At 45.6% G+C, this 26,775-nt stretch overlaps 1 protein-coding gene across 1 annotated transcript; it reads left to right on the top strand.

Moving 5' to 3' along the window:
- Positions 1-27: 27 nt before the first annotated feature.
- nsl1 (NSL1 component of MIS12 kinetochore complex) lies at positions 28-24,776 on the top strand. Its single transcript, XM_038811184.1, has 6 exons — positions 28-351; positions 2,615-2,699; positions 6,236-6,366; positions 16,913-16,970; positions 20,016-20,086; positions 23,719-24,776. The coding sequence occupies exons 1-6, from the start codon at positions 220-222 to the stop codon at positions 23,986-23,988; spliced, it is 747 nt and encodes a 248-aa protein (XP_038667112.1). The 5' UTR covers positions 28-219; the 3' UTR covers positions 23,989-24,776.
- Positions 24,777-26,775: the final 1,999 nt, after the last annotated feature.

The raw sequence follows: 26,775 nt of genomic DNA, 5'->3' as shown, positions 1-26,775 counted from the left end.
ACCAAAAACAGACCGAACTTGTGCAACGTATTCTACGCGAGTTGAAGAAGGACTGTGATGGCCGGCCAGGCGGAACTGTTACTTCAGGCTGGGCTTCCCATCGGAACTGCCGAGTGATGGCTCCGACGGACGTGAGTGTAACCGGAAGGGGCACAACGGCAGAAAGCGGCGGGCTCGCGCCGCCGGCAGTTTGAACCGACCGACCGAGTGGGCGGGAGGATGGAGGCGCCGGACGGGCGCGTGCGCTGTCACTCCAAGCTCGCGGTGAAGGCAGCACTCGAGCGGTTGGTAGCGCCGCTACAGAGTCGGCTGGAAAAGTTCCCACCGGACGGAGAATGGGAGGGCCCGCAGGTGAGTGGGGCGGGAGCCGGCCTGGGGTGGTTTGGGTAGGGGGAGAGGGAGCAAGAAGAAGCAAGAAGAAGGAAAAGGGGAATGGGGGAGCAAGAAGAAGGAAAAGGGGAATGGGGGAGCAAGAAGAAGGAAAAGGGGAATGGGGGAGCAAGAAGAAGGAAAAGGGGAATGGGGGAGCAAGAAGAAGGAAAAGGGGAATGGGGGAGCAAGAAGAAGGAAAAGGGGAATGGGGGAGCAAGAAGAAGGAAAAGGGGAATGGGGGAGCAAGAAGAAGGAAAAGGGGAATGGGGGAGCAAGAAGAAGGAAAAGGGGAATGGGGGAGCAAGAAGAAGGAAAAGGGGAATGGGGGAGCAAGAAGAAGGAAAAGGGGAATGGAGCAAGAAGAAGGAAAAGGGGAGGGGGGAGCAAGAAGAAGGAAAAGGGGAGGGGGGAGCAAGAAGAAGGAAAAGGGGAGGGGGAGCAAGAAGAAGGAAAAGGGGAGGGGGGAGCAAGAAGAAGGAAAAGGGGAATGGGGGAGCAAGAAGAAGGAAAAGGAATGGGGGAGCAAGAAGAAGGAAAAGGGGAATGGGGGAGCAAGAAGAAGGAAAAGGGGAATGGAGCAAGAAGAAGGAAAAGGGGAGGGGGGAGCAAGAAGAAGGAAAAGGGGAGGGGGAGCAAGAAGAAGGAAAAGGGGAGGGGGAGCAAGAAGAAGGAAAAGGGGAGGGGGGAGCAAGAAGAAGGAAAAGGGGAGGGGGGAGCAAGAAGAAGGAAAAGAGGAGGGGGGGAGCAAGAAGAAGGAAAAGGGGAGGGGGGGGAGCAAGAAGAAGGAAAAGGGGAGGGGGGAGCAAGAAGAAGGAAAAGGGGAGGGGGGGAGCAAGAAGAAGGAAAAGGGGAGGGGGGAGCAAGAAGAAGGAAAAGGGGAGGGGGGAGCAAGAAGAAGGAAAAGGGGAGGGGGGGAGCAAGAAGAAGGAAAAGGGGAGGGGGGAGCAAGAAGAAGGAAAAGGGGAGGGGGGGAGCAAGAAGAAGGAAAAGGGGAGGGGGGGAGCAAGAAGAAGGAAAAGGGGAGGGGGGAGCAAGAAGAAGGAAAAGGGGAGGGGGGAGCAAGAAGAAGGAAAAGGGGAGGGGGGAGTAAGAAGAAGGAAAAGGGGAGGGGGGAGAGCAAGAAGAAGGAAAAGGGGAGGGGGAGAGCAAGAAGAAGGAAAAGGGGAGGGGGGAGAGCAAGAAGAAGGAGAGGGGGGAGAGCAAGAAGAAGGAAAAGGGGGAGGGGGAGAGCAAGAAGAAGGAAAAGGGGAGGGGGGAGCAAGAAGAAGGAAAAGGGGAGGGGGAGAGCAAGAAGAAGGGGAAGGGGAGAGCAAGAAGAAGGAAAAGGGGAGGGGGAGAGCAAGAAGAAGGAAAAGGGGAGGGGGAAAGCAAGAAGAAGGAAAAGGGGAGGGGGAGAGCAAGAAGAAGGAAAAGGGGAGGGGGGGAGAGCAAGAAGAAGGGGAAGGGGAGAGCAAGAAGAAGGAGATGGGGAGGGGGGAAAGCAAGAAGAAGGAAAAGGGGAGGGGGAGAGCAAGAAGAAGGAAAAGGGGAGGGGGAGAGCAAGAAGAAGGGAGGGGGGAGCAGGAAGAAGGGAGGTGGGAGCAGGAAGAAGGGAGGGGGAGCAGGAAGAAGGGAGGGGGGAGAAAGAAGAAGGGAGGGATGAAGTAGAAGGAGAAAAGAAGGAGGAGAAGGGGGGTAGAAAAGGAGGAGGAGGGGGAGAAGTGTGGAGTGGGGGGGAAGAAGTCTGGAGGGGGAAGGAAGAAGGAGAGGGGAGGGGGAGTAGAACATGAGAGGGGGAGAGGAGAGAGTTAGGGGTGGGTGGTTCTGGACATGGGAAGAGAGTTGGGAGTGGGGAGTGTCCGGAGAAGGGAAGATTGTTGGGGATGGAGAGAGGGAGAGGAGAGAGTTGGGGGTGGGTTGTTCTGGACATGGGAAGAGAGTTGGGGGTGGGGAGTATCAGGAGAAGGGAAGAATGCTGGGGATGGAGCGGCTTCAGGATATGGGAGTTGGGGCAGGGCAGAGTTCAGATAGGAAACTGGGGAAAAGCGAGTCCGGGGCGGGAGCTGGATTAGGAAGGCCCAGGGGGATGACGGGGAAAGGTCCAGGTGAATGTGGTGTTGGAGGAGGGGGGAATCATGAAGGGGTGAGCGGGGGAGTGGAGAGAGGCAGAAATCGGGAAGGCTTGCGGACGGGGGAGCAACAGGGATTCTGACCGTACAGTTAATTTTGGGGGCTTGATGATGTGCAATAATTCTGTTTGCAGATATTTAAAACTGCTGTTCAAGAGAATATCCTTGTTAATGGGCTGTTATGGCAAGAGGCCTCTGAGGACGAGGAGCTGAGATGTGGTATGGAACAAAATAAATTCAGTCCAATTTTCTTTGCAGTCTCTTGATAATAAACAACATTTTTGGTGCAAAATGCAGTGGTAAGCAGGTGTCCTGCTTTAACTTCATATGAAATCTGATCACAATTCTCTTGTATCAGTTAATTTTTGCTTTTGTTCCCTTAAATAAATCGAGGATGACAGTTTCCCTCAATCATTTCTGAATTCCTGGGGCAGCACGGTAGCACAGTGGTTAGCATTGCTGCCTACGGCGCTGAGGACCCGGGTTCGAATCCCAGCCCTGGGTCACTGTCAGTGTGAAGTTTGCACATTCTCCCCCTGTCTGCGTGGGTTTCGTCCCCTCAACCCAAAGATGTGCAGGGTAGGGGGATTGCCCCTTAATTGGAAAAAATAATTGGGTACTCTAAAATTTGAAGAAAAAAAAATTCTGAATTCCTTTCAGATGCCGAATATCGAGATCCATATAGCAAGTCCTCAAGGTTGAACAGTGAATCTTTTTAACTGTAATAGAGTTTACTGAATATATCACCTGCCTTCATTTTGATATGTGGAAAGGTACATAAAGACTGAGGCTCAGTCTCTAAAGAAACAGACACATTTCACATCCTAAGATTAGATATACGGATGCTCACTGACGATTGCCGATGTTCAGCACCATTCGTGACTCCTCAGATACTGAAGCAGTCCATGTCAAAATCGAGCAAGACCCGGACACAATCCAGGCCTGGGCTGACAAGTGGCAAGTAATATTTTGTGCCACTCAAGTGCCAGGCAGTGACTCATCTCCAGCAAGACAGGATCTACCTATCATCCCTTAACATTCAATGGTATTGCTGTCACTGAATCCCCCATTATCAACATACTGCGTGGCACAATGGTTAGAACTGTTGCCTCACAGCACCACGGACCCGCATACAATTCTGGCATTGGATGAATGTCTGTGGAGTTTGCACATTCTCCCTGTCTCTGTGTGGGTTTCCTCCGGATGCTTTGGTTTCCTCCCACAGTCCAAAGATGTGCAGGTTAGGTGGTTTGGCCATACTAAATTGCCCCTTCGTGTCCAAAGATGTGTGGGTTAGGTTAGGGGTTATTGGAATAGGGCGGGGGAGTGGGCTCGGATGGAGCGCTCTTTCGGAGGGTCGGTGCAGACTTGATGGGCTGAATGACCTTCTGCACTGTAGGGAGTCTATGGAGATTACTATTAACCATAATCTCAACTGGACAAGCCATATAAATACTGTGGCAGGTCACAGTCTAGGAATCCTGTGGCGAGTAACTTTTCCTGACTCCCCGGAGCCTGTCCACAACGTACAGGAGTGTGTTGGAATACTTCCCATTTGCCTGGTTGAATGCAGCACCAACAGAACTCAAGAGGCTTGATGCCATCCAAGACAAAGCATGATTGGCACACCCTCCACCACCAACACAGTAGCAGCAATGTGTACCATCTGCAAGGTGTATTGCAGGAATTCACCAAGGCTCCTTGGACAGCAGCTTCCAAACATGCAATCATTACCATCTAGAAGGACAAAGGCAGCAGATACATTGGAACACCACCACCTGGAAGTTCCCTTCCAAGTCACTCCCCTGCTTGACTTGGAACCATATCGTTTAAAAGGCATCTTGACAAGCACATGAATAAGATGGGTATAGGGGGATATGGCACAAGGAAGTGCTGAGAGTTTTGGCAAAGGTTGGTATCATGACTGGTACAGGCTTGGAGGGCCCAACGAGCTTTTCATGTGCTGTATTGTTCTTTGTTCACCGTCACTGGGTTAAAATCCTAGGACTCTCTCCCTAATAGCACTGTGGGTGTACCTACACCACGCAGACTGCAGGGGTTCAAGAAGACAGTTCACCATCTTTTTGGGGATAGGCAGCGAATACTATCCTAGTCAGCGAAGCCCACATCCCTTGAATGTATGTTTAAAAATTAACATTATGCACGGAAGCCTTCAGTACCATTACATTTCTATCTATTGAAGCAAATATTTGTTTCAATGTGATTGACATAGTGAACGGGTGCTACAGACTCTTGACGGTGGGAGGGGCCATCATGTCTGACTGTCCGAAATGGAGGGAAAAGTTTCTGCAAAGGAGCTGAACTATTTTCATTGCTGAGAAACTGAAACCAAATATCAAAAGTGAAAGGAGCTCGTGACAACCTGGGCACCCCCGTACAACCGCCACCTGCCCCATCTTTGACAGAAACTGACAGTCGCGGATTGGACCTCTCTGTTACCTGAAATCAATTTTTAATGTGGTAATAAGTAATCCTCGACTCCAAGGAACTGCCTAAGAGAAGACATATGATGTAGACTGCACCTCCAGATGATAGCAACAGGAAGATGTACCACTATGCCAGCTGATTGCTCATGGCGACCTAAAAATCTCTCTCCATGCCAGTAGACCTGGTCAGTTGCAGGAGTTGCCAGAAGTTGCTAAGTTGAGAGAAAACACCAAACTCCTAAAAGACTCACTCCACACTTTGTCATGTTTACTTCCTTGGCCATTAGTCTTGATGTTAATGTTTCAACATTCACAATAAATACTGAAGAAAACTGAACATTAGATGTTAATAAACTTGCAGAGTGGACTGGTAAATGGCAAATGACCCAGCAAATATAAGTTGGTGCAGTAAATAAGGAGGTCATTTACTCATTGGAAATTAGCATCTAAAAGAGCAAAGATATCTAGGGTGACCCATTCACAAATCATGCACGCTAACAAGGCAAGAAAAACTCTAAAACAAAGCACGAGTTAATTACTGGAGGAATAGAATTGAAAAGCAGAGAAGTCAAGTTTGAAAATGTGGTTAGACCACACTATAAATCCATTTTGTATTATGGTGATCTGTATTTTAAGAGGCACTGAAAGTGCTAAAAAGATTACAAAAATATCAGAGCTGAGATTGTAACTATCATGGAAGGCTGAACAGGTTGGGCTCTTTTCCCTAGAAAATTGAAGGATGACCTTATAGAAGTCTTTAAAATTATGAAGGGGCTTGACCGGGTAGAGGTTAGAAGGTCTTTTGACTTCGAGGGAAGTCCAAAATTAGACACCAAATTTATGATGGTCACTAATCCACTAAAGAATTCCGAAGGAATTTCTTTACCCAGAGAGTGGTTGTGATGAGAGGAGGTTTGACATGCATGTGAAGGGGAAAGTAACAGGACATGCAGGTTAGCTATGAGGAAGCTCGGGTGGGCATAAACAGCAGAAACCACATGGGCCTAATGACCAGTTCCTGTGCAGCAAATCTGAGGTGACTGGTCTATCTACAAAGTTTACAAACGTTATGCAGCTAGTATGTATTTAAACTGAATCTGTTAATCATGAATGATTCAGTTCTGCTTCTGGAAGATAAAAAGGCCAATACTGACCCCTCTAATCTTAAAACCTCCATACTTTTTCACATTATTCAAATTTTATGCTGGGGGAAAAAAACATAATTCCAAAAGGCAATAATGTAATAATATCTGGCAAATTAATAATTACACCTTTACTAAATATCCTGTATAACAATTTTATTTTTAGGTAATGACATAAGGAGTTTGGATGATGATTTGGATGAATGTATTCAAGAGACCGCCTCAAAACGTAAGCAGTTTCCAAGGAAGATTGTTGGACATTTTGCTGAGACCATGAAAGCAGCAAGGGAGTCACTAGTATGTTATTGTTTTTTTTTAAAATCTTTTATTGTTTTGGAATTCAATTCTGTAATCATTTGCTGAAAGTGTTTTGACCACTATGCTTTATATATGACAATATTGAACATCTGTACTTGGTAAATAAATTAAATTGCATATTGTTGTTGAAACAAATAATGGGCAAACAGCTTTAATTGTTTGATAGCAGGAAATCCTTTCTCTGGTTAAGCATGGGTATACCTATAAAAAAGGGGGAGTTTTCCTAAATCAGTGTTACCACTTAAACAAAACAGTTTGTCAAAGTCAGTAACAAATTGCAGTATTTGCTTCCCTATTTTGGCAGTGAAAGCCATTAAAAATACAAAGATAAAAGCCAATTACTGCAGATGCTGGAATCTGAAACAAAAATAGCAAATGCTGGACAATCTCAGCAGGTCCGACAGCATCTATGGAGTGAAAAGGGGAGCTAACATTTTGAGTCTGGATGACTCTTTGTCAAAGCTAGTCATTATAAATATATTTTTTAAGAAAGAAACGCTAAATACTAGATGTTTGAATTTAAGAGAAAAAATAGTTTAATATTGGGGGTCTGCGCCGTGATCCCAGGTTCGATCCCGGCTCTGGTTCACTGTCTGTGTGGAGCTTGCACATTCTTCCCATGTTTGCTTGGGTGTCACCCCGACAACCCAAAGATGTGCTGGGTAGATTAATTGGCCACGCTAAATTGGAAAAAATGAATTGAGTACTCTAAATTGATTTTTAAAATATTGGGGAACTGATCGCAACATAAATGCGAACAGGACGCTTTTGTACATGCTCTGAAAGAGGAGCATAACTCTTGGTGCAAACCTTTATCTTCAAATCTAACATCAAGCTAAGTGAATGGAAGGTGATGTTAACAATGCTATCAAGCGGCAGGAGATGCTGCAGGAGTTCCTCAATAGTATCTTAGGCCCAACCATCTTCAGCTGTTTCATCGATTACCTCCTTCATCGTAAGATCAGAAATGGACATGTTTGCTGATGATTACAGTGTTCTGAACCATTTGCGACTCTTCAGACGTTGAAGCAGTCAGTGTCCACACACAGCAAGACCTGGATAACATTCAGACTTGGGTTGATAAATGGCAAGTAACGTTTTTTGCCCCCAAGATATCTCCGAGAGTTTCTAACCATCTTATCTTGACAATCAATTGCATTATCATCAATGAATTCCCTGTCGTCAACACCCTAGGAAGTTGCCATTGGCAAGAAAACTAACTGCACTAGCCATATCAATGCTGTAGCGAGAAGAGCAGCTCAGAGGCTGGGAATTCTGTAGCGAGTAACTCGCCTAACTCCCCAAAGCCTGTCGACCATTTACAAGGTAGGAGTGTGATGGATTATTTGCCTGGATGAACGCAGCTTCAACAGCACTTGGGAGATTTAAACCACCCAGGACAAAGCAGCTGGCTTGATCGACACCCAATCCATGAATTTAAATATTCACCACCCTCCACCATACAGTGGCAGCAACCCGCCAAGATACCTTTGACAGCACCTTCCAAACTTGTGACCTTTACCATCTAGAAGGACAAGGGCTTTAGGCACATGGGAGCATCACCACCTGTGAGCTCTCCAAACCTCACATCATCCTGATTTGGAAGTACATCGCCATTCCTTATTGTCTCTGGATCAAAATCCTGGCACTTCCTTCCTAGGCATTGTGGGTGTAATTGCACCAAATGCAGTACTGTGGTTCAAGAAGGTGGTTCACTGCTGCTTTCTTAAGGGCAGTTGGGGATAGGCAACAAATGTTGGCCTTGTCACCAATACTCGTGTCCCATGAAAGATTTTGTTAAGCACAAATTTCCAGCACTGTGGCGAGGATGTTGTTTGCTGCCACAGCCTTTGCTGCATCCAGTGCACTCAGCTGATTCTTGATTCACATAGCATGAGTTGACTGAAGATAACTTCTGTGATGGTGGAGGCCGTGACGAATTATCCGCTTGACTCTTTTGACTGAAGAACGTTGCAAATGTTTCAACCTAGGCTTTTGCACTCCTAACGGCTCCAGCTTGTTGCGCACATTGAAATTGACCGGTGCGATGTTGTGCGCATCAGAGATGTGGCTGCAGGGCAATCAAGGCTAGGATCTAAATATACAAGAATATGTGTCCTATCCAAAGGACAGGCAGATCGGCAAAGGGGACAGGGTTGCATTGTTAGTAAGGAATGAAGTTAAATTGATAGCATGGGCGATTTATAGGATCAGAAGGCATAGAATCTCTGGGTAGAGTTGAGCAATCGCAAAGGTAAAAAGACCCTGATGGGGGTTATGTACAGGCATCATAGCAGTAGTTAGGATGGGGACAGAAAATAAATCGGGAGATTAAAAAAGGCATGTAAAAAATGGTACTGTCACAATAATCATGGGGGATCTTCAATAGGCGGGCGGACTGGGAAAATCAGGTTGGTAGTCTAAGAGATGGTTTTTTGGAGCAGCTTGTGACCGAGCCGATGAGGGAACAGGCAAATCTCGATTTGGCGGTCTAATGAGGCAGACTTAATTGGGGAATTTAAGGTAAAGGAACCCTGAGGGAGCAGTGACCACAATATGATTGAATTTACCCTGCAGTTTGAGAGGGAGAAGCTGGAATCAGATGTAACATTATTATAATTAAATAAGGATAACTACAAAGACATGAAGGAGAAGCTGGTCAGAGTTGATTGGAAAAGGAGCCTAGCAGGGAAGACAGTGGAACAGCAAAGGAAGGAGTTTTTTGGGTTATTCAGGAGGCACAGAAATTCATCCCAAGGAGGAGAAAATAGGCTAGCACAGTGGGTAGCGCTGTTGCTTCACAGCTCCAGGGTCCCAGGTTCGATTCCCAGCTTGAGTCACTGTGCGGAGTCCGCTCGTTCTCCTCGTGCCTGCGTGGGTTTCCTCCGGGACCTCTGGTTTCCTCCCACAAGTCCCGAAAGACGTGCTGTTAGGTAATTTGGACATTCTGAATTCTCCCTCGGTGTACCCGAACACGCGCCAGAATGTGGTGACTAGGGGCTTTTCACAGTAAATTTATTGTCGTGTTAATGTAAGCCTATTTGTGACAATAAAGATTATTATTATAAAACATGCTAAGGGGAGGACAAGGTATCCATGGTTGAAAACGGAAGTCAAGGACGGCATAAAAGCAAAAGAAAAAGCATACAAAGTGGCGAGAATTAGTGGGAAGCCAGAGGATTAGGATCTCTTCAAAAGCGAGCAGAGGATAACTAAAAAAAGCAGTAAGGGGGAGGAGATTAAATGAGTGCAAGCTAGCAATATAAAAGAAGATAGGAACGTTTTTTTCAATATATAAAAAGTAAGAGAGAGGCAAACATAGACATTGGACCTCTGGAAATTGTGGCTGGAGAAGTAATAATAGGAAACCAAGAAATGGTAGAGGAACTGAATAGTTACTTTGCATCAGTCTTCACCGTGGAAAACACCAGTGGGGTGCCAGAGCTCCAGGAGAATCGGGGCAGAGGTGACTGCAGTGGCCATCACTAAAGAGAAGGTTCTGGGGAAACTGAAAGGTCTGGAGGTGGATGAATAGCCTGGACTGGATGGACTACATCCCAAGGTTCTAAAGGAGATAGCTGAGGAGATTGTGGAGACATTGGTGGTGATCTTTCAGGAATCACTGGAGGCAGGAAGGGCCCTAGAGGACTGGAAAGTGGCTAATGTAACAGCGCTGTTTAAGAAGGGAGGGAGGCAGAACACTGGAAATTATAGGCCGGTTAGCCTGACTTCGGTCATTGGTAAGATTTTAGAGTCCATTGTTAAGGATGCGATTGCAGAGTACTCGGAATTGCATGATAAAGAAGGACTGAGTCAGCACGGCTTTTTCAAAGGGAGGTCATGTCTGACAAATCTGTTAGAGTTCTTTTGAGGAGGTAACAAGGAAGTTAGACAAAGGAGCACCAGTGGACGTGATTTATTTAAATTTCCAGAAGGCCTTTGACAAAGTGCCGCATAGGAGACTGTTAAATACGTTAAGAGCCCATGGTGTTAAAGCGTAAGATCCTGGTATGGAAAGAGGTTTGGCTGACTGACAGAAGGCAGAGAGTGGGGATAAAAGGGTTTTTTTCAGAATGGCAGCCAGTGACCAGGAATGTGCCTCAGGGGTCTGTGCTGGACCATAACTTTTCACAATATGCATCAATGATCTGGATGAAGGAACTGAAGACACCGTTGCTAAGTATGCAGATGGTACAAAGATCTGTAGAGGGACAGGTAGTATTGAGGGAGTGCGCAAAAGGATTTGGGCAGGCTAGGACGGTGGGCAAAGAAGTGGCAGATGGAATACAATGTGGAAAAGTGTGAGGTTATGCACTTTGGAAGGCAGAATGGTGGCATAGACTAGTTTCTAAATGGGGAAATGCTTAGGAAATCAAAAGCACAAAAGGACATGGGAGTCCTTGTTCACAATTCTTTTAAGCTTAACGTGCAGGTTCAGTCGGCAGTTAGGAAGACAATTGCAATGTTAGCATTCATGTCGAGGGGGCTAGAATACAAGCCCAGTGATGGACGTCTGAGGCTGTATAAGGCTCTGGTCAGACCCCATTTGGAGTATTGTGAGCAGTTTTGGGTCCCATATCTAAGGAAGGGTGTGCTGGCTTTGGAAATGGTCCAGAGGAGGTTCACAAGAATGATCCCTGGAATGAAGAGCTTGTTGTATGAGGAACGGTTGAGGACTCTGGGTCTGTTCATTGGAGTTTACAAGGAGGAGGGAAATCTTCATGGAACTTACAGGATAACTGCAAGGCCTAGATAGAGTGGACGTGGAGAGTGCTGTGTCTATTTGTGAGATCTTCAACTGCACACCCTGTTGAGGTGTAAGATATCTCTGACAGCACCTTTAACTGCATGCGTATTGTCCAGGATTTGCTGTCAGATTTGCCCCATAGTAATGGTGATTGCTGATAGCCACGCTGTTACTACCACAAAAGCCGGGCCTTTGTGATTAAGAACACTGCTTTTATGAGAGGGAAAAACTGATGCTGTCTGCTTCCTGTTTTATGTAATATTGAAAGGAAGAGTTACAAAAATATTTCTTGTGATGTGCTGTTGGCACATGGAATGCCTTATCCAAACAGTAAATAAAACAGTATGTGTATAACTTTTAAAAGGAAGTGGTGAATATTTGAAAAGATAAAATCTAAATAGGTATGTAGAAGAGTTGCAAGAAGGGAGGAAAACCAAGTCGACAGCTCTTTCAGCGAGCTAGCTGAAGAAGAATGGAACAAAGCTATCCCATGCTGTAAGATTCTTTAGTTCCTGTTACCTTGTATGAATGACTGAAAAGGCTGCAATCTAGACCATTGAACTATCCAACCTACAGTGAGCCAGTGGAGAGGGGTTATTTTGATCATTAATATTTTTATATAACTTGCATCCGGTGGCGGCCAAGACGTGAGTTAGTGCATATTTGGCAGCTCTTGCTCATGGTGGTCTTTTTGTCACGTTTACACCGGTTTGTCGCAGGAACTTTGTCGGAAAAAGGTACAGAAGTGAGAAGAGAGTGACCCCTTGGTTATGGAGCTGCGGTCCAGAAGTCCCCAGAAAAAAGTGAACCAGTTGGTTGAGGCAAGTGTGCGTCAGCTCAGTGGTCGATGGACCAGTTGGTAAGCTTCTTAAATGAGAAGTTCACCCAACAGCGGAAGGAAAGTGTGGAGGATCTGGCTCAGGCGGTGGACTCAATTAAGGCGGTGGTTGACCGCGTGGAGACGCGACTGGCAGCCCAGGGACAGGCAATCCAGAGGTTGGAGGAACAGTCCACCTCGATGGCAGCAGAGATTGGGCTGATGCGTGAGCAGCAGAAGCGACCACTGGAGAAAGTGGAGGCAGAACTGAGGCAGAACATCCAAATCGTGGCTCTGCCGGAAGGAATCGAATGATTGGATGCGCGTGCATATGTTGGGAAGATGCTGGAGAAGCTGCTCGGGGAAGGTGCATTTGACCGGCCATTGGAAGTGGATCGGTCACACAGGGCACTGATGCATAAGCCCCAGGGGGGTGAGGCGCCGAGGACAAGGAACGCGTCATGAGGTGGGCCAGACAGATGAGGCGATGCACTTGGGAAGATGTTGAGATACGGGGGTACCAAGACCTAGGAACAGATAATTTTAATAGGGTCAAGTCGGCCCTGTACAAGAAGTGCATAAAGTTTGGGCCACTCTACCCGACTCGCCTATGGGGGGCCTGGTGTTGTACTTCGGCTGGGCGGAGGAGGCAGTGGATTTTATGAAGGAGAATGGACTGGCAGGAGGAGGACCTTGAACTTTGAGGAGAACTGAACTATGTTGTGAAAAACTTTGGGTTTATGCTGTTTGGATTCCTTTCGTTTTTTTTTTCATCGGTTCTGTTTGGGGTTATGTCGGTTTGCAGTGCTTTAAGGGATATGGGGTGGATCTCTGTGTTCGGACCTTGGGAGGGATTGTTTATTTGTTTTTACCTCTTGCCTTTGTTTTGACTGTTTGCACTAAGGGTGGGGGGAGGGGAATCAGTGGGGGGTAGGATGCTAGATGCCATGGGCTGGGACTGCCAGGCTAGCTGGGTGGGCTAGTTCATGGAAGCAAAGTGGGGGGTGAGCTGAAGATCAAGGGGGAGTGGTAATGGGGGGAATTATACTGCTGATGGGAGGGAACTTTTAAAGTGGAGGAGGGTTGATGATAGTAGTTGTCCGAGGGTGGGGCAGGGGAGGTGCGGGACATGGGCTGCAGATTGGCCTAGGAGAGGTTATGATTGATTGGCAGGGGTGGGATGCTCCCCGACCAGGCTGGTCAGGTGGAACATTCGGGGACTGAATGGGCCAGTCAAAAGCGCCGGTGTGTTCATGCACTTGAGGCAACTGTAGATGAACATGGCCATGTTGCAGGAGACACATCTGAAAGTGAGGATCAGATTGGGTTAAGAAAGGGATGGGTTGGACAGGTGTTCCATTCGGGGTCAGACTTTAAAATGAGGGGGGGTGGCTACTTTGGTTAATAAGCGAATGGCATTTGAATTGGGGAATATAGAAGCGGGGGGGGGGATCCGTGGAGATTTGGGAGGCCGAGGAATTAGGAGTTTTCATTCTACTCCCATGTGCATAAGGTGTATTACAAAGAACAAAGAAAATTACAGCCCAGGAACAGGCCCTTCGGCCCTCCCAGCCTGCGCCGATCCAGATCCTTTATCTAAACCTGTCTCCTATTTTCGGATAGACTTCTTTGTGATGGACAAAACGCTGCAATATTCAGCAATAGTGGTCTCAGACCATGCCCTGCACTGGGTGGACTTGCAAGTTAGCAAGGGAAAGGCCCAACGCCCGCAATGGAGGTTGGCTGTGGGGCTATTAGCGGAGGAGGAGGTATGTGAGCGGTGAGGGAGCCATTCAGGGATATATAGGGATCAATGACATGGGTGACATGTTGGCAGGAATTGTTTGGGAGGTGCTGAACATGGTTATTAGGGGGAATTCATCTCAATTCGGGCCCATAAGGAAAAGATTGAGCGGGCGGTGTTGGACAGATTGGTAGGCGAAATTGTATAGGTGAACAGGAGGTACACGGATTCTCCGGGTGACGGGCTTTTGAAGGAGCGTTAGAGACTGCTGCTGAAATTTGGGCTCCTGTCCACAGGTAAGGCAGAGAGACAGCTGAAGAGGGTAAGGGGGGCGGTGTATGAATATGGGGGAAAAGCCAGCAGGATGCTGGCGCACCAGCTGAGGAAACAGGAGGTGGCAAGCAAGATTGGGAAAGTGAGGGATGCGGAGGGGGGGGGGGGGGTCGTTTTGGATCCGGCAATGGTAAGTGATGTGTTTCGGGAGTTTTATAGTAAATCTCCCTGCTAAATGTGGATGTAAAACATCTGTCAAAGATCCTGGTCACACGCATAGAGGATTGTGTTCTGGCGATAATAGGGAGGACCAGACAGGATTTGTTAAGGGACGGCATCTGACATCCAACGTTAGGTGGCTCCTAAATGTAATAACGTTGCCTCTGGAGGAGCGCAAGGTCGAGGTGGTGATGGCCATTGATGCAGAAAAGGCCTTTGATCGGGTGGAGTGGAAATATTTGTGGGATGTCCTGGGAAGGTTTGGTTTTGGGCAGGGATTTGTGGATTGGGTCCGGTTGCTATATCAGGCACCGGTGGCGAATGTAAGGACAAACTGGGTTCGATCAGAGTATTTTAGTCCATGCCAGGGGATGAGACAGGGGTGTCCACTCTCCCCACTACTGTTTGTCCTGGCCATTGGGGGGGGGGGGTTGGGCTGTTGAACACAGGGTCTCGCTTTACGCGATGACTTGCTCCTTTTATATAACAGACCAGTTGGGGGGAATTGCAGGAATTATGGGGATACTGGAAGAATTTGGTTGGTTCTCAGTTTACAAACTGAATATGGGCAACAGTGAGTTTTTTGCAATCCAGGCAAGGGGGCAGGAGAGACGATTGAGGGAGATGCCGTTCAAAGTGGTGGGAGGGAGTTTTAGGTACCTGGGGATTCAAGTGGCAAGGGACTGGGGTCAGCTTCGTAAACTAAATTTGGACAGCCTGATTGAGCAAATAAAAGGGAACTTCCATAGGTGGGACGTGCTCCCGCTGTCATTGGCAGGAAGGGTAAAGACTGAAAATGACAGTCCTTCCGAGATTGCTGTTTGTGTTTCAGTGTCTTCCAATCTTCATCCCCAAGGCATTTTTTTTGGAAGATGAATGCAGCGATCTTGTGTTTTATATGGGCCAGGAAAGCCCTGAGGGTGAAGAAGGTCCTTCTTGAGCGGGGGTGCGGGGAGGGGTGCTTGGCCCTTCTGAAATTTCTTAATTACTACTGGCAGCTAATATGTCGATAGTTAGGAAATGGGGAGTGGGAGGGGTTGGTGTGGGAGCGAGTGGAGGCGGCATCTGAAGGCTTTGTTAACGGCACCGCTGCCATTCTGCTGGCTCGGTACTCCACAAGCCTAGTGGTAGTCCTGAGAGTGTCGGGGCATTGGAGGCAGCACATGAGACTGGAGGGGGCGTTGGTGTGGTCACCGATTTGTGATGATCACCGTTCGCTCTGGAGAGGCTGGATGGGGGCTTCAGGAGGTGGCAGCGGGCAGGGATTGAGAGATTTGGGGACCTCTTTATTGAGTAGGGTTTCCCAAGCCTGAAGAAGCTAGAGGGGGAGTTTGAATTACCGGGCAGAAATGGGTTCCAGTACCTGCAGGTACAGGATTTTATCCGGAGGCAGGTCCCGAGCTTTCCTCTCCTTGGTCTAAGGGGACTACAGGATAAGGTGTTGACTAAAACAGGGGTTGGGGAGGGGAGGCTCTCGGTAATATATCTGGAACTGATGGAGTGGGAAGGGGTCCCAATTGGGGACGTGAAGAGGAAGAGCTGGGAGGAGAGTTGGAAGTCGGGTTATGGGAGAAGGCCCTGAGGAGAGTCCATGCATTCACATTATGTGCCAGGCTTAGTCTGATACTGTTCAAGGTGGTCTACAGGGCTCATTTGACTGGCCCAGATGAATAGGTTTTTTGAGGAGGTGGAGGACAGGTGTGGGGGAAGCCTTGCGCATCATGTAAATATGTTTTGGGCGTGTCCAAGGCTGAGGGGATTTTCAGATGTGTTGGAAGATTGGGAGGGGGGGGGAGGGTTCGCTTGGAGATGACAGCGGTTCATTGACTTCAAGTGTTATGGGCCAGCGTTTAGAGAACCCCAAAGTGCATCATGGAGTTAACCTGACCCACAACTTTTAATAGATTGTGGTATGGGGAGCACACGGCCCTCTCGACAGGTGTGGTACAGCAGAAATCAAAGTATTTTTTAAAAGCAAAACAATGTTTATTCTTTGAACTCAAGTTAACCTTTTTAACTCGTACAGTGAACATCTTAGCAACTATCAATTCAAATACAACCCCCAAAGAATACAACACAAAGTAATCCTTAATAACTTCCCAAAAACCATCCAGAAGACCCGAGAAACACCTTTTAACAGAAGCACATATGGTTTACATTTACTACTGAGGACATTTATAATTCTGAATTCACCAAATGATCAAGAGATAGTCTTTTCATGGAAGAGAGATCAACAGTACACCTGCTCTGTCTGGCTTCAGCTCCCCAACACTGAAAACAAAACTAAAACACACCCTGCAGCAAACAGCCTAAAACAAAAGTAAAAAGCTGACAGACAGCCCAGCTCCACCCACTCTCTGACATCACTGCAGTAGTAAACACCCATTTCTTAAAAGTACTCTCACTTACAGATATTTATATACACACCCATTTATAAACACCCATTTCTTAAAGATACTCTCACGTGACACACGAAAATTGACCGTCGGGGATGGGGTGGAAGTGACGATTAAGGGCAGGGAATCTAATGTATGGGTAGTTATGGTTGAGGGCTGGGGGAATTGGGTGTATTATTGTGGGGTTTTTGTGTGTGCTAGATCTCTGTTGTTTAAAAGGGTAAAATGTTTAAATTGTAAATGCCTCCATAAAATATTTTCTAAAAAACATTTTAATATAACTTTTTATATAGTTTTGTTATTAATAATACATATTTCATTGTGTTCAGAAACGTTATAAGCCGGAAGTAGCCTCCAAAATGCCATCAGAGATCCAACTAGAACACGGTGAGTATGTGGGCAATTGTTTTATCAGCTTCCAAATGCCTTCCCAGTGACTGCTGCCCACTGACTGTGCTGCCCACTGAGCAATTGTTTCCTCAGCCTCCAAATGCCTTCCCTAGTTGCTGTGCTGCCCACTGAACTATTCCCTAATAAATACATTTGTGTTTTCCTTTTTTTTGCTCTTCTCAAAAAACCCTATGTGTAATGTGGATTGCCAGCTTCCCGGAATACTGCTCTTCTTCCTTTTACCTAGCTACTAAATGATAATTTTTTTCTTCTTTTGAAGCACCTCACGAAGCACCTCCATGTGCAGCCAAGAGTTGAACAGAAATTTTAACTTGCATTTATGCGGTGCCTTTAACAATGTCAAACGTGTACAGAAGTGTTATTGGACGAAATAAAACATCAATTGCTTAGGGCGGTAGTGGAACAGGTGTCAAAAATCTTTGATAAACAGGTAGATTTTATCGAGGGTCTCAAAGGAGAGAGAGGTAGAGATGAGAAGTTTAGGAATAGAATTGCCGAATTTCAGATGGAGGGAGCTGAAGCCACAGTCTGTAATGGTAGTTCAAAATAAAAATTGGAATGTGGGAGAGACCAGATTTAGAGGTTTCAGAGAATAGGGGGAGCAAGGTCATGGTAGGAAGGCTGAGGAGGCCAAGTCACTGAGTGTCTTTAAGACAGAAATAGATATGTTCTTGATTAATAAGGAGATATGGGGTTATGGAGAGAAGGCAGGAGAATGGGGATGAGAAAAATATCTGCCATGATTGAATGGTGGAACAGACTCAATGAGCCGAGTGACCTAATTCTGCTCCTGTCTTATGGTCTTATGATTTGAAAACAAAAGTGATAATTTTAAATTCACAGCATTGCAGAACTCGCGGTCATTGCAGTTCAATAAGTTTAGAATGTTACACTCCAGAAAACTAGGGGGTTGAGATGAAAACTAAAGCCATTCTTTACCTGTTTATATTAGCATTTACATGCAGAGGTGCACATTACAAACATTTCTTAACCCAACAACCACAGTTTAGTCTTATTTTATACTTTTTTTGTAAAGGAGAATTGGACATAAATTAATTTCCAGTTGATGCCTGCTACCTACACGGTAAATAAATTATTGTACAACTACACAAGGTTGATTAGTGACTAGCTGTAAGGATGATTTGGAATACAGGCAACCGAGTTTTGAATGACTCAAGTTTAGAAGGGTTGAAGATGGAGGCTAGCCAGGATAGCATCAGAATAGTTGAGGCTAACGGTAACAAACAAGGAGGAGTATTTCAGCAGTGGATGAGCTGAGGCAGGAGCGTGAACAGGCAGTGGCAGAAGTGGGCAATCTCGGCAACAAAGAGGACATGAGCTCAAACACGTGGTAAAATTGGATCCTAATGTTCTGTTTGGGTCTCAGATGGTGACCAGGGGGAGGGATTTAGACAATGTCTGTAAGGTGCAGTTTGCGGTGGGACTGAAGACCATGATTTGTTCTTTCCAATATTTAGTTTGGGGATAATTCCAATCATTTAGCAAATCCAAGACAGTAGTGAGGCTGAAGAAGATGGCTTTTTTTTAAAATTTGATCTGGGAAGGCCATTTCTGGACAGTGGTATCGGACATAACCAGGAATGGTGATGGTGATGTTCAGGACATTGGCTGCAAGGTATGATTCTATGAGTATGACCAATACAGGCCGTTACTTTTTTAAAAAAATTTTATTCTTCTCCTTTTTCACATTTCTCCCAAATTTACACCCAACAATAATCAGTACCAAATGTAATGTCAATCTCCATATCAATAACAACTATCCCATCCTCCCACCAAACCCTAGACATTAGCCCGCATGTTAACATAAATAAATGACAAAAAAGGAATAAGGAATCACCCATAGTCACCATTAACACACAGTGTGTGTCCCCCCCCCCTCCCCACACACAACCCTTCCAGCCTCACCCCTAGTGATACAGGCTGTTACTTGACTAGTCTGTGGGACAGCTCTTCTAATTTTGCCACAAGTCCCTGGATGTTAGTGAGAAGGACTTGGCATGGCTACAGTGCTGACTGACGTCGTTATTTCTGATGCTGAAGTTTATGCTGAGCAGTCTATACAGTTTTATTCCTTTTTAAATTTTCTGTAGCGGTTTGATACAACTGAGCAAGCCATTTCTGAGTCAACCACATTAGGGTTTGGAGTCACATGTGGGTCAAACCAAGTAATGATGGCTGATTTCCTTCCTTAAAGGATATTGGTGAATCAGATGGGTTTTTACAACAATCAAAAATATTTTCATGGCACCATTGCTGAGACTAGCTCCCAATTATAAATTATTTATTAGTAACTAATTTTTTTTAAAAAAAATTCACCAGCTCCCCTGCTGAGATTTGAACCAAAATCTAGCCTGGTGCTCTGGATTACTCGTCCACTGATATTATCACTACACCATCATACAAATAGTGCGGCAGAGTTGGCTATCGTCAGCATACCAGTGGAACTCGTTATTTCTGGGCAACGTGGTCAAGGGAAAGTGTATGAATGAGAACCAGGGGCAAATGTCAGTGCTCTGTCATACTGCTCTTCCCTGAAAATAGTGACAATTTTTTTCTTAATGGCTTTTTAAGACAACTTTGTTAATTGCATAAATAACACTGTTATCTCTGATTTGCCAATTGTATAGTGAGCATTTATTAGTTTGGCAAAAGTGGTTTTGAGCACTACGTTTAACCTATTAGTAACTAACATGTAATTCTAGCACAAAGGTGATGTGTAAATTGAAGCAGTTGTTGGATAATAAATATTAATGGGTTAGATGGATAATTATGGAGTTCTGTTAAATTATCTTTGGGGTTAGGAACTACTTAGAAGATTAAATGGATCTACGAAGTACCCTTTTAAGGTACATAAGGTTTTGTGAAAAGATTTGCACTTGTCGTGGTTCACTAAGCAGTTTCCTTCTGATTTTAGAAAAATCCTGAGCCACGGTGATTGTAAAGTTGTATATGCTTAATGTATATATATTTCTAACTCCTAATTTGTAAATGCATTTTTAGTAGCATCCAAGGAGACCGAGTTGGTGAGAATTGCATCAAACATTTCTCAAGATATGAGTGATGTTATGAAGGTAAGAATTCCAAAGCAACTATACATTAATAATCTTTATTGTCATAAGTCAGCTTACATTAACATTGCAATGAAGTTACTGTGAAAAACCCCCGAGTCGCCACGCTCCGACACCTGTTCGGGTGCACTGAGGGAGAATTCAGAATGTCCAAATTACCTAACCACACGTCTTTCAAGACTTATAGGAGGAAACCGGAGCACCCGGAGGAAACCCACGCAGATACAGGGAGAACGTGCAGACTCCACACAGACAGTGACCCAAGCCGGGAATCAAACCTGGGACCTGGCGCTGTGAAGCAACAGTGCTAACCACTGCGCTGCCATGCTGCCCACCCATTAACTCTTCATCTATCTAAAGAAGATTCAATCAGCAGTTCAGTTTTTAAAAATTTCAGGTGTTCCAACTTTTTTGCACTGTAAGATCTTAACTGGAGTCTTTGGAAGGAACAGTTTACTAGCATTTTGTTTCTGACAACTTTGGACAAGTTGCCCTATCTTTGGTCGGGTGCAAGAAATCTTCGACCCCCCCCCCCCCCCCAAAGTGCTATTTTAATTCCTTCTCCAGTACAATGGCCTTGGCTAATTTTAATACTTCGGTATTAAAAGTGTATTAGGTTGCTGAAATTGCCTTTTAAAATTAAATAGGTGGCTGAGAATTAAAATGGCTGTGTTCACATACCGTGTCCAGTGCTACAATTATGTATTTATACATTCTTGTGAATGTAGCAAAATTAACTTTTGTGAGTAATAATTGGTTGTCTGAGTCCAGGATATACTAATTGGATCGAATTAAGAACCAATTATTACTTTGCAGTACATAATATTGCCTGTAGATAGAAGTGTTGTTATTAAATATTATTATTATTGAAAGTTCACACAAATAATTTTACCCACCAGATAGTAATTTTAAGAAAGTAAGAACTATGACTGTACCTATGTATGACTCCATCCATTGACTGGAATTGCATAGTAAAACAATGCCATAACTTCCAAGCTCCAGAGCCATGGAACTGGAGGGCACCCCAGGGGAACAACCCCCCCCCCCCCCAACCTGCCCGGAAGTTCCCAGATAAGGATTGCACGACAGTTGCCTGGGAAGTTCCAATTTCCAATGGGCAATTTCCCTGCACTAGGAGCCGTCTGCAAATGTGATTTAAATTGCAAACTCTGGGTGTTGCGACTGTAACAGCAATAATTACCCCCCAAAAAAAGGCTGGTGGGAGGGCTTGGTTTACTGAGCTGCACTGGGAGCATGCTGCACTACACACATCTCGCCCGGTCTGAGTCAGAAGGTTAGGTAAAATAGGATCACCTGGATTTCCAGGTATGTAATCTCAAGCAGTGTGGCAATGCCTCTCCATTGGAAGTTGTGGCTCAGAGATCCAAGTCTCGTAATGAAATCCTGTTTCGGTGGTAAGAATTGAGTGTTAATTTTGTATAGCTTCCTGAATGAACTTTTTTCATAAGGTGTTTTTTTTCCCAAAATTAAATAAAAAGGTTGAAAAAGTTGTGAATCCTTAGCTCAAATGAGTTGTTGGACCATTCTGACCAATAATGCGCCAGGTTCAGACCCTAACGTTACTGAATGAAGTGATTTCAGATGGAGTGTATTAATTGGCTTCCGCATTAGTGGGTTAGTAAACAAGCATATCTCCCTACTGTTCAGTAGCTACTGTTGAAAATGAGCATATATAGATAGGAATGTGTTTAGCCATGATGTCCCATGTGATGCAGTGGCCTCGAGTTATATTGCTGGACTAGCATTAAGATCACAAAGTGACAAGTTGGAAAATTGAATTCCTTAAAAGGGCAAGCACCCAATAACCATGAAAGCTGCCTAATTGTCATAAAATCGCAACTAGTTCTCTGGTCTAATTCGGGAAAAGGAGCCTGCGGTCCAGGCGAGTTAATACTTGACTTGAGCTCCATACCACATGGTTAATTCTTAAATGACCCCAGGACAAATGGGGATGGGCAGTAAATAGCCATTAAGCAGAAGGTCGGTGTTGTCCACAGCTCGAGAACAAAATAGTGATTTTCTATAAATGCTGTTGAATGTAAGCAATTGTGTACCCAGTGAGGATTAAGGATGATTTGAGGTAATTTTCAGAGATGGAAGGAGAAAGGAATTAGAACACAAAGATTTATTTCTTGGGGATCGTTTTGCGGGATTGAAGGAGCTGGGAGCGAAGTATGGGCTGGAGCAGGGGGGGGAATATTTAGATACATGCAGGTTTGAGACTTTGCCAGAAAGGAGATACAGAGCTTCCCAGCACAGCTGATTTCCACATTGCTGGAGGAGGTGCTGACGACAGGGGACTGGAGAAGGGGGTAGTATCGGCAGTTTATGGGGCTATTTTGGAGGAGGAGAAGGCGCCACTAGAAGGGATCAAGGTAAAGTGGGAGGAAGAGTTGGGAGAGGGTATGGAGGAGAGGTTCTGGTGTGAGGTGCTCTGGAGGGTAAACGCCTCCACCTCTTGTGCGAGCTTGGGGCTGATACAGCTGAAGGTGGTGTATAGAGCGCACCTTACAAGGGCGAGGATGAGCTGGCTCTTTGAGAGGGTAGAAAATGTGTGTGAACGTTGTGGGGGAGGCCCTGCAAACCAGGATCATATGTTTTGGTCCTGTCCAAAGCTGGAGGATTACTGGAAGAAGGTGTTTAGGGTAACCTCTAAAGTGGTGAACGTGAAACTGGACCCGGCGCTTGGGAGGCCATATTCAGGATGTCGGACCAGCCAAGGTTGGAAACGGGCACGGAGGCAGATGTCATAGCCTTTCCCTCGTTGATCGCCTGAAGGCGGATCCTGTTAGGGTGGAGATCAACCTCCACCCTGTGCCCTGGCGAGGCGGGGGGTCCTGCTGGAATTCTTCATGCTTGAAAAGGTCAAATTTGAACTGAGGGGAAGTATAGAGGGGTTCTACAATACATGGGCGTAATTCATTATGCACTTTCGAGAATTGGATCACATCGAACATTAGGGGGATTGGGGGCTGGAAGGGTTGGGGGGAGTGGGACTGTATGTGTTGATGGTGACTGTGGGTGATTGCTGATTCCTTTTTGTCATTTGTTTATGTTAACATGAGGATGTTAAATGGGATTTGGTGGGAGGATGGGATCGTTGTGATTGATATGAAATGAAATGAAATGAAAATCGCTTATTGTCACGAGTAGGCTTCAAATGAAGTTACTGTGAAAAGCCCCTAGTCACCACATTCCGGCGCCTGTTCGGGGAGGCTGTTACAGGAATCGAACCGTACTGCTGGCCTGCCTTGGTCTGCTTTCAAAGCCAGCGATTTAGCCCTGTGCTAAACAGCCCCTAGGGGGATTGACATTACATTCATTACTGATTGTTTATTGTTGGGTGTAAATTTGGGAGAAAATGTGAAAAAGGAGGAGAATATAAAAAAAAAAAAAATTTTTTTAAAATGATTTAAGGTTTGCTGAGGATTACAATTTAGGACTGGATCATGGTTAATTTGGTTACTATAGCCAGATGTTTACAGTTATTTAACTAAAGGGTAATATATCAAGTCTCTAGGATTGCCATTAAATGTACAGTTTCTTTATGTAGTTTCAGATGTATATAATTATAATGTAAAAGTACTAATAATGATGCAATTTTGTTCCCCAAGCATTTGCCAACATTTATGGGGAAAGCTGAAGGATTTGTGCAAACTCTAAATCTCATCCCCATTATGAAGCAATCCCAGACAAATAAGGCAATCTTCTCAACCCACGCAGAGACACACAATGAACAAGATCTTCCATTTGGAAACACCGATGTCACTCCCTTCGAGGCGAATAACAAGAAATTGCTGAAGAATCGTAGCTCTCAGAAAAGAAAGTCAGGTTCTTACATTAATCAAAAATACCCAAAGCGAAGACTGCATCTCAGCCAGTAAACCTGCAAAATCTTTACTATCAAAAGATACTTGTACATTTCTGTATATAACATAGGATTACATTTTTTAGATGTTGCGAGCCAAGTTCAATGAAAGTTTAAGAAGTTAACACCTCGGTTTGCAAGTGGTTGAAGTACTATCATCAGAGGTATATGACCAAAGTCAACTTATTCATTTTAACTAGGTAAGAGCGTGCAGCACTGGGTCGAGCTCTGCGGTGATAAAATGGAAAATGAAGTATTTTAAGATTGTCTAAATAGATACCTTGCCGTGATGTGTTTCTCAGTGGTGGGAGGCGGTCCACCATTAGCCAGCAGCAAGATCGTCTGGTACTGCTCCTTTCAATGGGATTTCCCACTGAATCTGCCCCACCGAGCCGGGAAACCCTCAATGCCGGTGCACCGTCAGCAGAACTGGAAGATCCTGCCAGCATGAACAGCCAGAGGATCTGGCCCAACATTTTTAACGTGTGCAAATTTGATTCATTTTATCAGTTTATTCACTTTTAGCTGGACCTACCTTCTATTCTAGAGCATTATATAGTTGTGAATATAATGCCAGTTACTCCACATTTAGCAAATGTAGATTCAGTTAAACTAAGCTTGTATAAATGTATGGAATATCTAAGGAAATGAAAATTATTAATATGTACAGATAGTATAAAATGTAATAGTGTTGAATGGTGGCTTTCTATCTCGGATAGCTCATGTATAAAATTAGGTTTATTTTTTTTAATGTCTTTGTTCAAAAAATGTTTTTCGATAATACAAAAATAATCTCAACACAAACCCCAGTTTTATACCAAGACTCATCATGTACTTGATTTTCCCAAGATACAGAAATTCCATCAGTTCCCCGAACCAGGTGACACTGGAGTCCTACCCGAGCAAGACTCTGCTCCAGTCTACGTCTTCTTCTTGACTGCATCACCAGATGCTCCACCAACGGGCACAGCTCCAGTTTAACACCCAGTATCCCTGACATCAATAAAGGAGACCCAAAAATTAAGCAAATTGGAGCAGGACCAGAACATGAACACATGGTTGGCTGGCCCCTAGAGCACCGCAGTACCTTTCACATCTGTCCTTCACCCCTGAGAAGAACCCACTTGTGTGCCTTCTTCAACTGTATCAATAATTTATTTATGGGTTGGCCACAAACCGGTCTCGGAACAGTCGGGTGAATGGCTCCCATGTTTTGTGGAAGCCCTCTTCCAACCCCAAGTCTTCCTCTCACTTCCTCCTTGTCTTGTCCAATTCGGTATCGGCTCTCTCTAGCAGTCGTTCGTACGTGTCTCTACAGTTCCCTTTGTCGAGGATGACTCTGTCCAGTAGCTCTTCTAATAGTTTCTGTCATGGTAGTCGCGGGTGTGTCCTTGTCTCCTTCCATGGGAAGTTTTTAAGCTGCAGGTATCGGAATTTGTTGCCTTTAGCTAGTTGGAATCTCTGCGTCAGTTCTTCCAGTGTTGTGACTCCCCCGTCAGTGTATAGGTCCCTGACTGTCAATGCCCCCCCGTCCTGTCTCCACTGTTTGAAGGTGGCGTCAATTAGTTCTGGTGTGAACCTGTGGTTATTGCAAATGGGGGCTTTGTTGGACATTTCGGTCAGTCCGCATTGCTGCTGTACTGGGTTCTACGTCTGAAGGGTGGCTATGACCACTGGGCTGCTGGAGTGTTTCTAGGGTGGGGATGGGAGTGCCGCTGTGCCGAGGGCCTGGGGAGAGGTCCCCTTGCAGGAGGCCTCCTCCGTGTGCACCCACTCGGCTTCTTGCTCCTTTGTCCATCCCACCCCCACCCTCCCCCAATACAAACGCCATGATTAATTTGACCAGTGAGTTGAAAAAGGCTTTGGGGATATAGATCGGGATGGTATCTGGGCAGAATGTTCATTTTGATTGTCTGTACTCTCCCTGCCAGGGAGAGTGGGAGTGTCTTCCACCTCTGGAGGTCCTTTTTGCCTTCCTCTGTCAGACTGGTCAGGTTCCATTTGTGGATCCCCGCCCAGTCACGAGGGATTTGAACCCCGAGGTAGAGGAATTTGTGTTGGGCTTGTTTAAACGGCAGTCCCACCAGTGCTGCCCCTCCCCCTTGCGCGTTCACCGGGAAAATCTCACTTCTGCTCATGTTGAGTTTGTAGCCCGAGAATGCACCAAACTCTTTCAGGAGCGTGATGATTCCTTCCATGCTGCTTTATGGGTCCGAGATGTAGAGGAGCAGGTCATCCGTGTAGAACGAGACTCTATGCTTCCTGCCTCCTCTTTGGATCCTCCTCCAGTTCTTTGCTGTTCTGAGAGCGATTGCTAATGGTTCGCTCGCTAGGGCGAACAGCAGCGGGGACAGCGGGCATCCCTGCATGCTGCCCCTGTGCTGCTGGAAGTACTGGGAGCTGGTGTTGTTTCTCCGTACGCTTGCCTTGGGAGCATTGTACAGGAGTTTCACCCACGAGGTGAATACTTTTCTAAGCCCAAACCGCTCCAGCACCTCTATAAGGTACTTCCACTCAACTCTGTCAAAGGCCTTTTCTTTTTTTTTTATACATGTTTTTATTCAGTTTTCATATTTTATATTGAACAAATTACAAATTGTTAGGAGAGAAAAAAAAACAAACACGCAAAAATTAACATACATATTTACAGGTAAGCATCTTCGTAGTAGTAACTGCGCCCGCCCCCCCCCCCCCCCCCCTCAACATGTTTATTTAGTTTGGTTTTGGGCCTTAGCTAGCCATCGAACCCCCGTACCGAACCTGTAGCCCCCCCCCCCCCCCCTCCCGCTACCTTCCCCTGACT

This window comes from Scyliorhinus canicula, chromosome 1 (genome assembly GCF_902713615.1).
Source record: "Scyliorhinus canicula chromosome 1, sScyCan1.1, whole genome shotgun sequence".
NCBI lineage: Eukaryota > Metazoa > Chordata > Chondrichthyes > Carcharhiniformes > Scyliorhinidae > Scyliorhinus > Scyliorhinus canicula.
Note: the sequence above shows the minus strand (reverse complement) of the source record. Positions and strands in the feature narration are given on the sequence as shown.

What these genes read in the sequence shown, in the direction of transcription:
- nsl1 (XM_038811184.1), top strand. Translation starts at nt 220, where the DNA reads ATGGAGGCGCCGGACGGGCGCGTGCGCTGTCACTCCAAGCTCGCGGTG. An exon ending in GGACGAGGAGCTGAGATGTG is followed by an intron (nt 2,700 to 6,235) that starts GTATGGAACAAA and finishes TTTTATTTTTAG; the next exon opens with GTAATGACATAAGGAGTTTG. An exon ending in AAGCAGCAAGGGAGTCACTA is followed by an intron (nt 6,367 to 16,912) that starts GTATGTTATTGT and finishes CATTGTGTTCAG; the next exon opens with AAACGTTATAAGCCGGAAGT.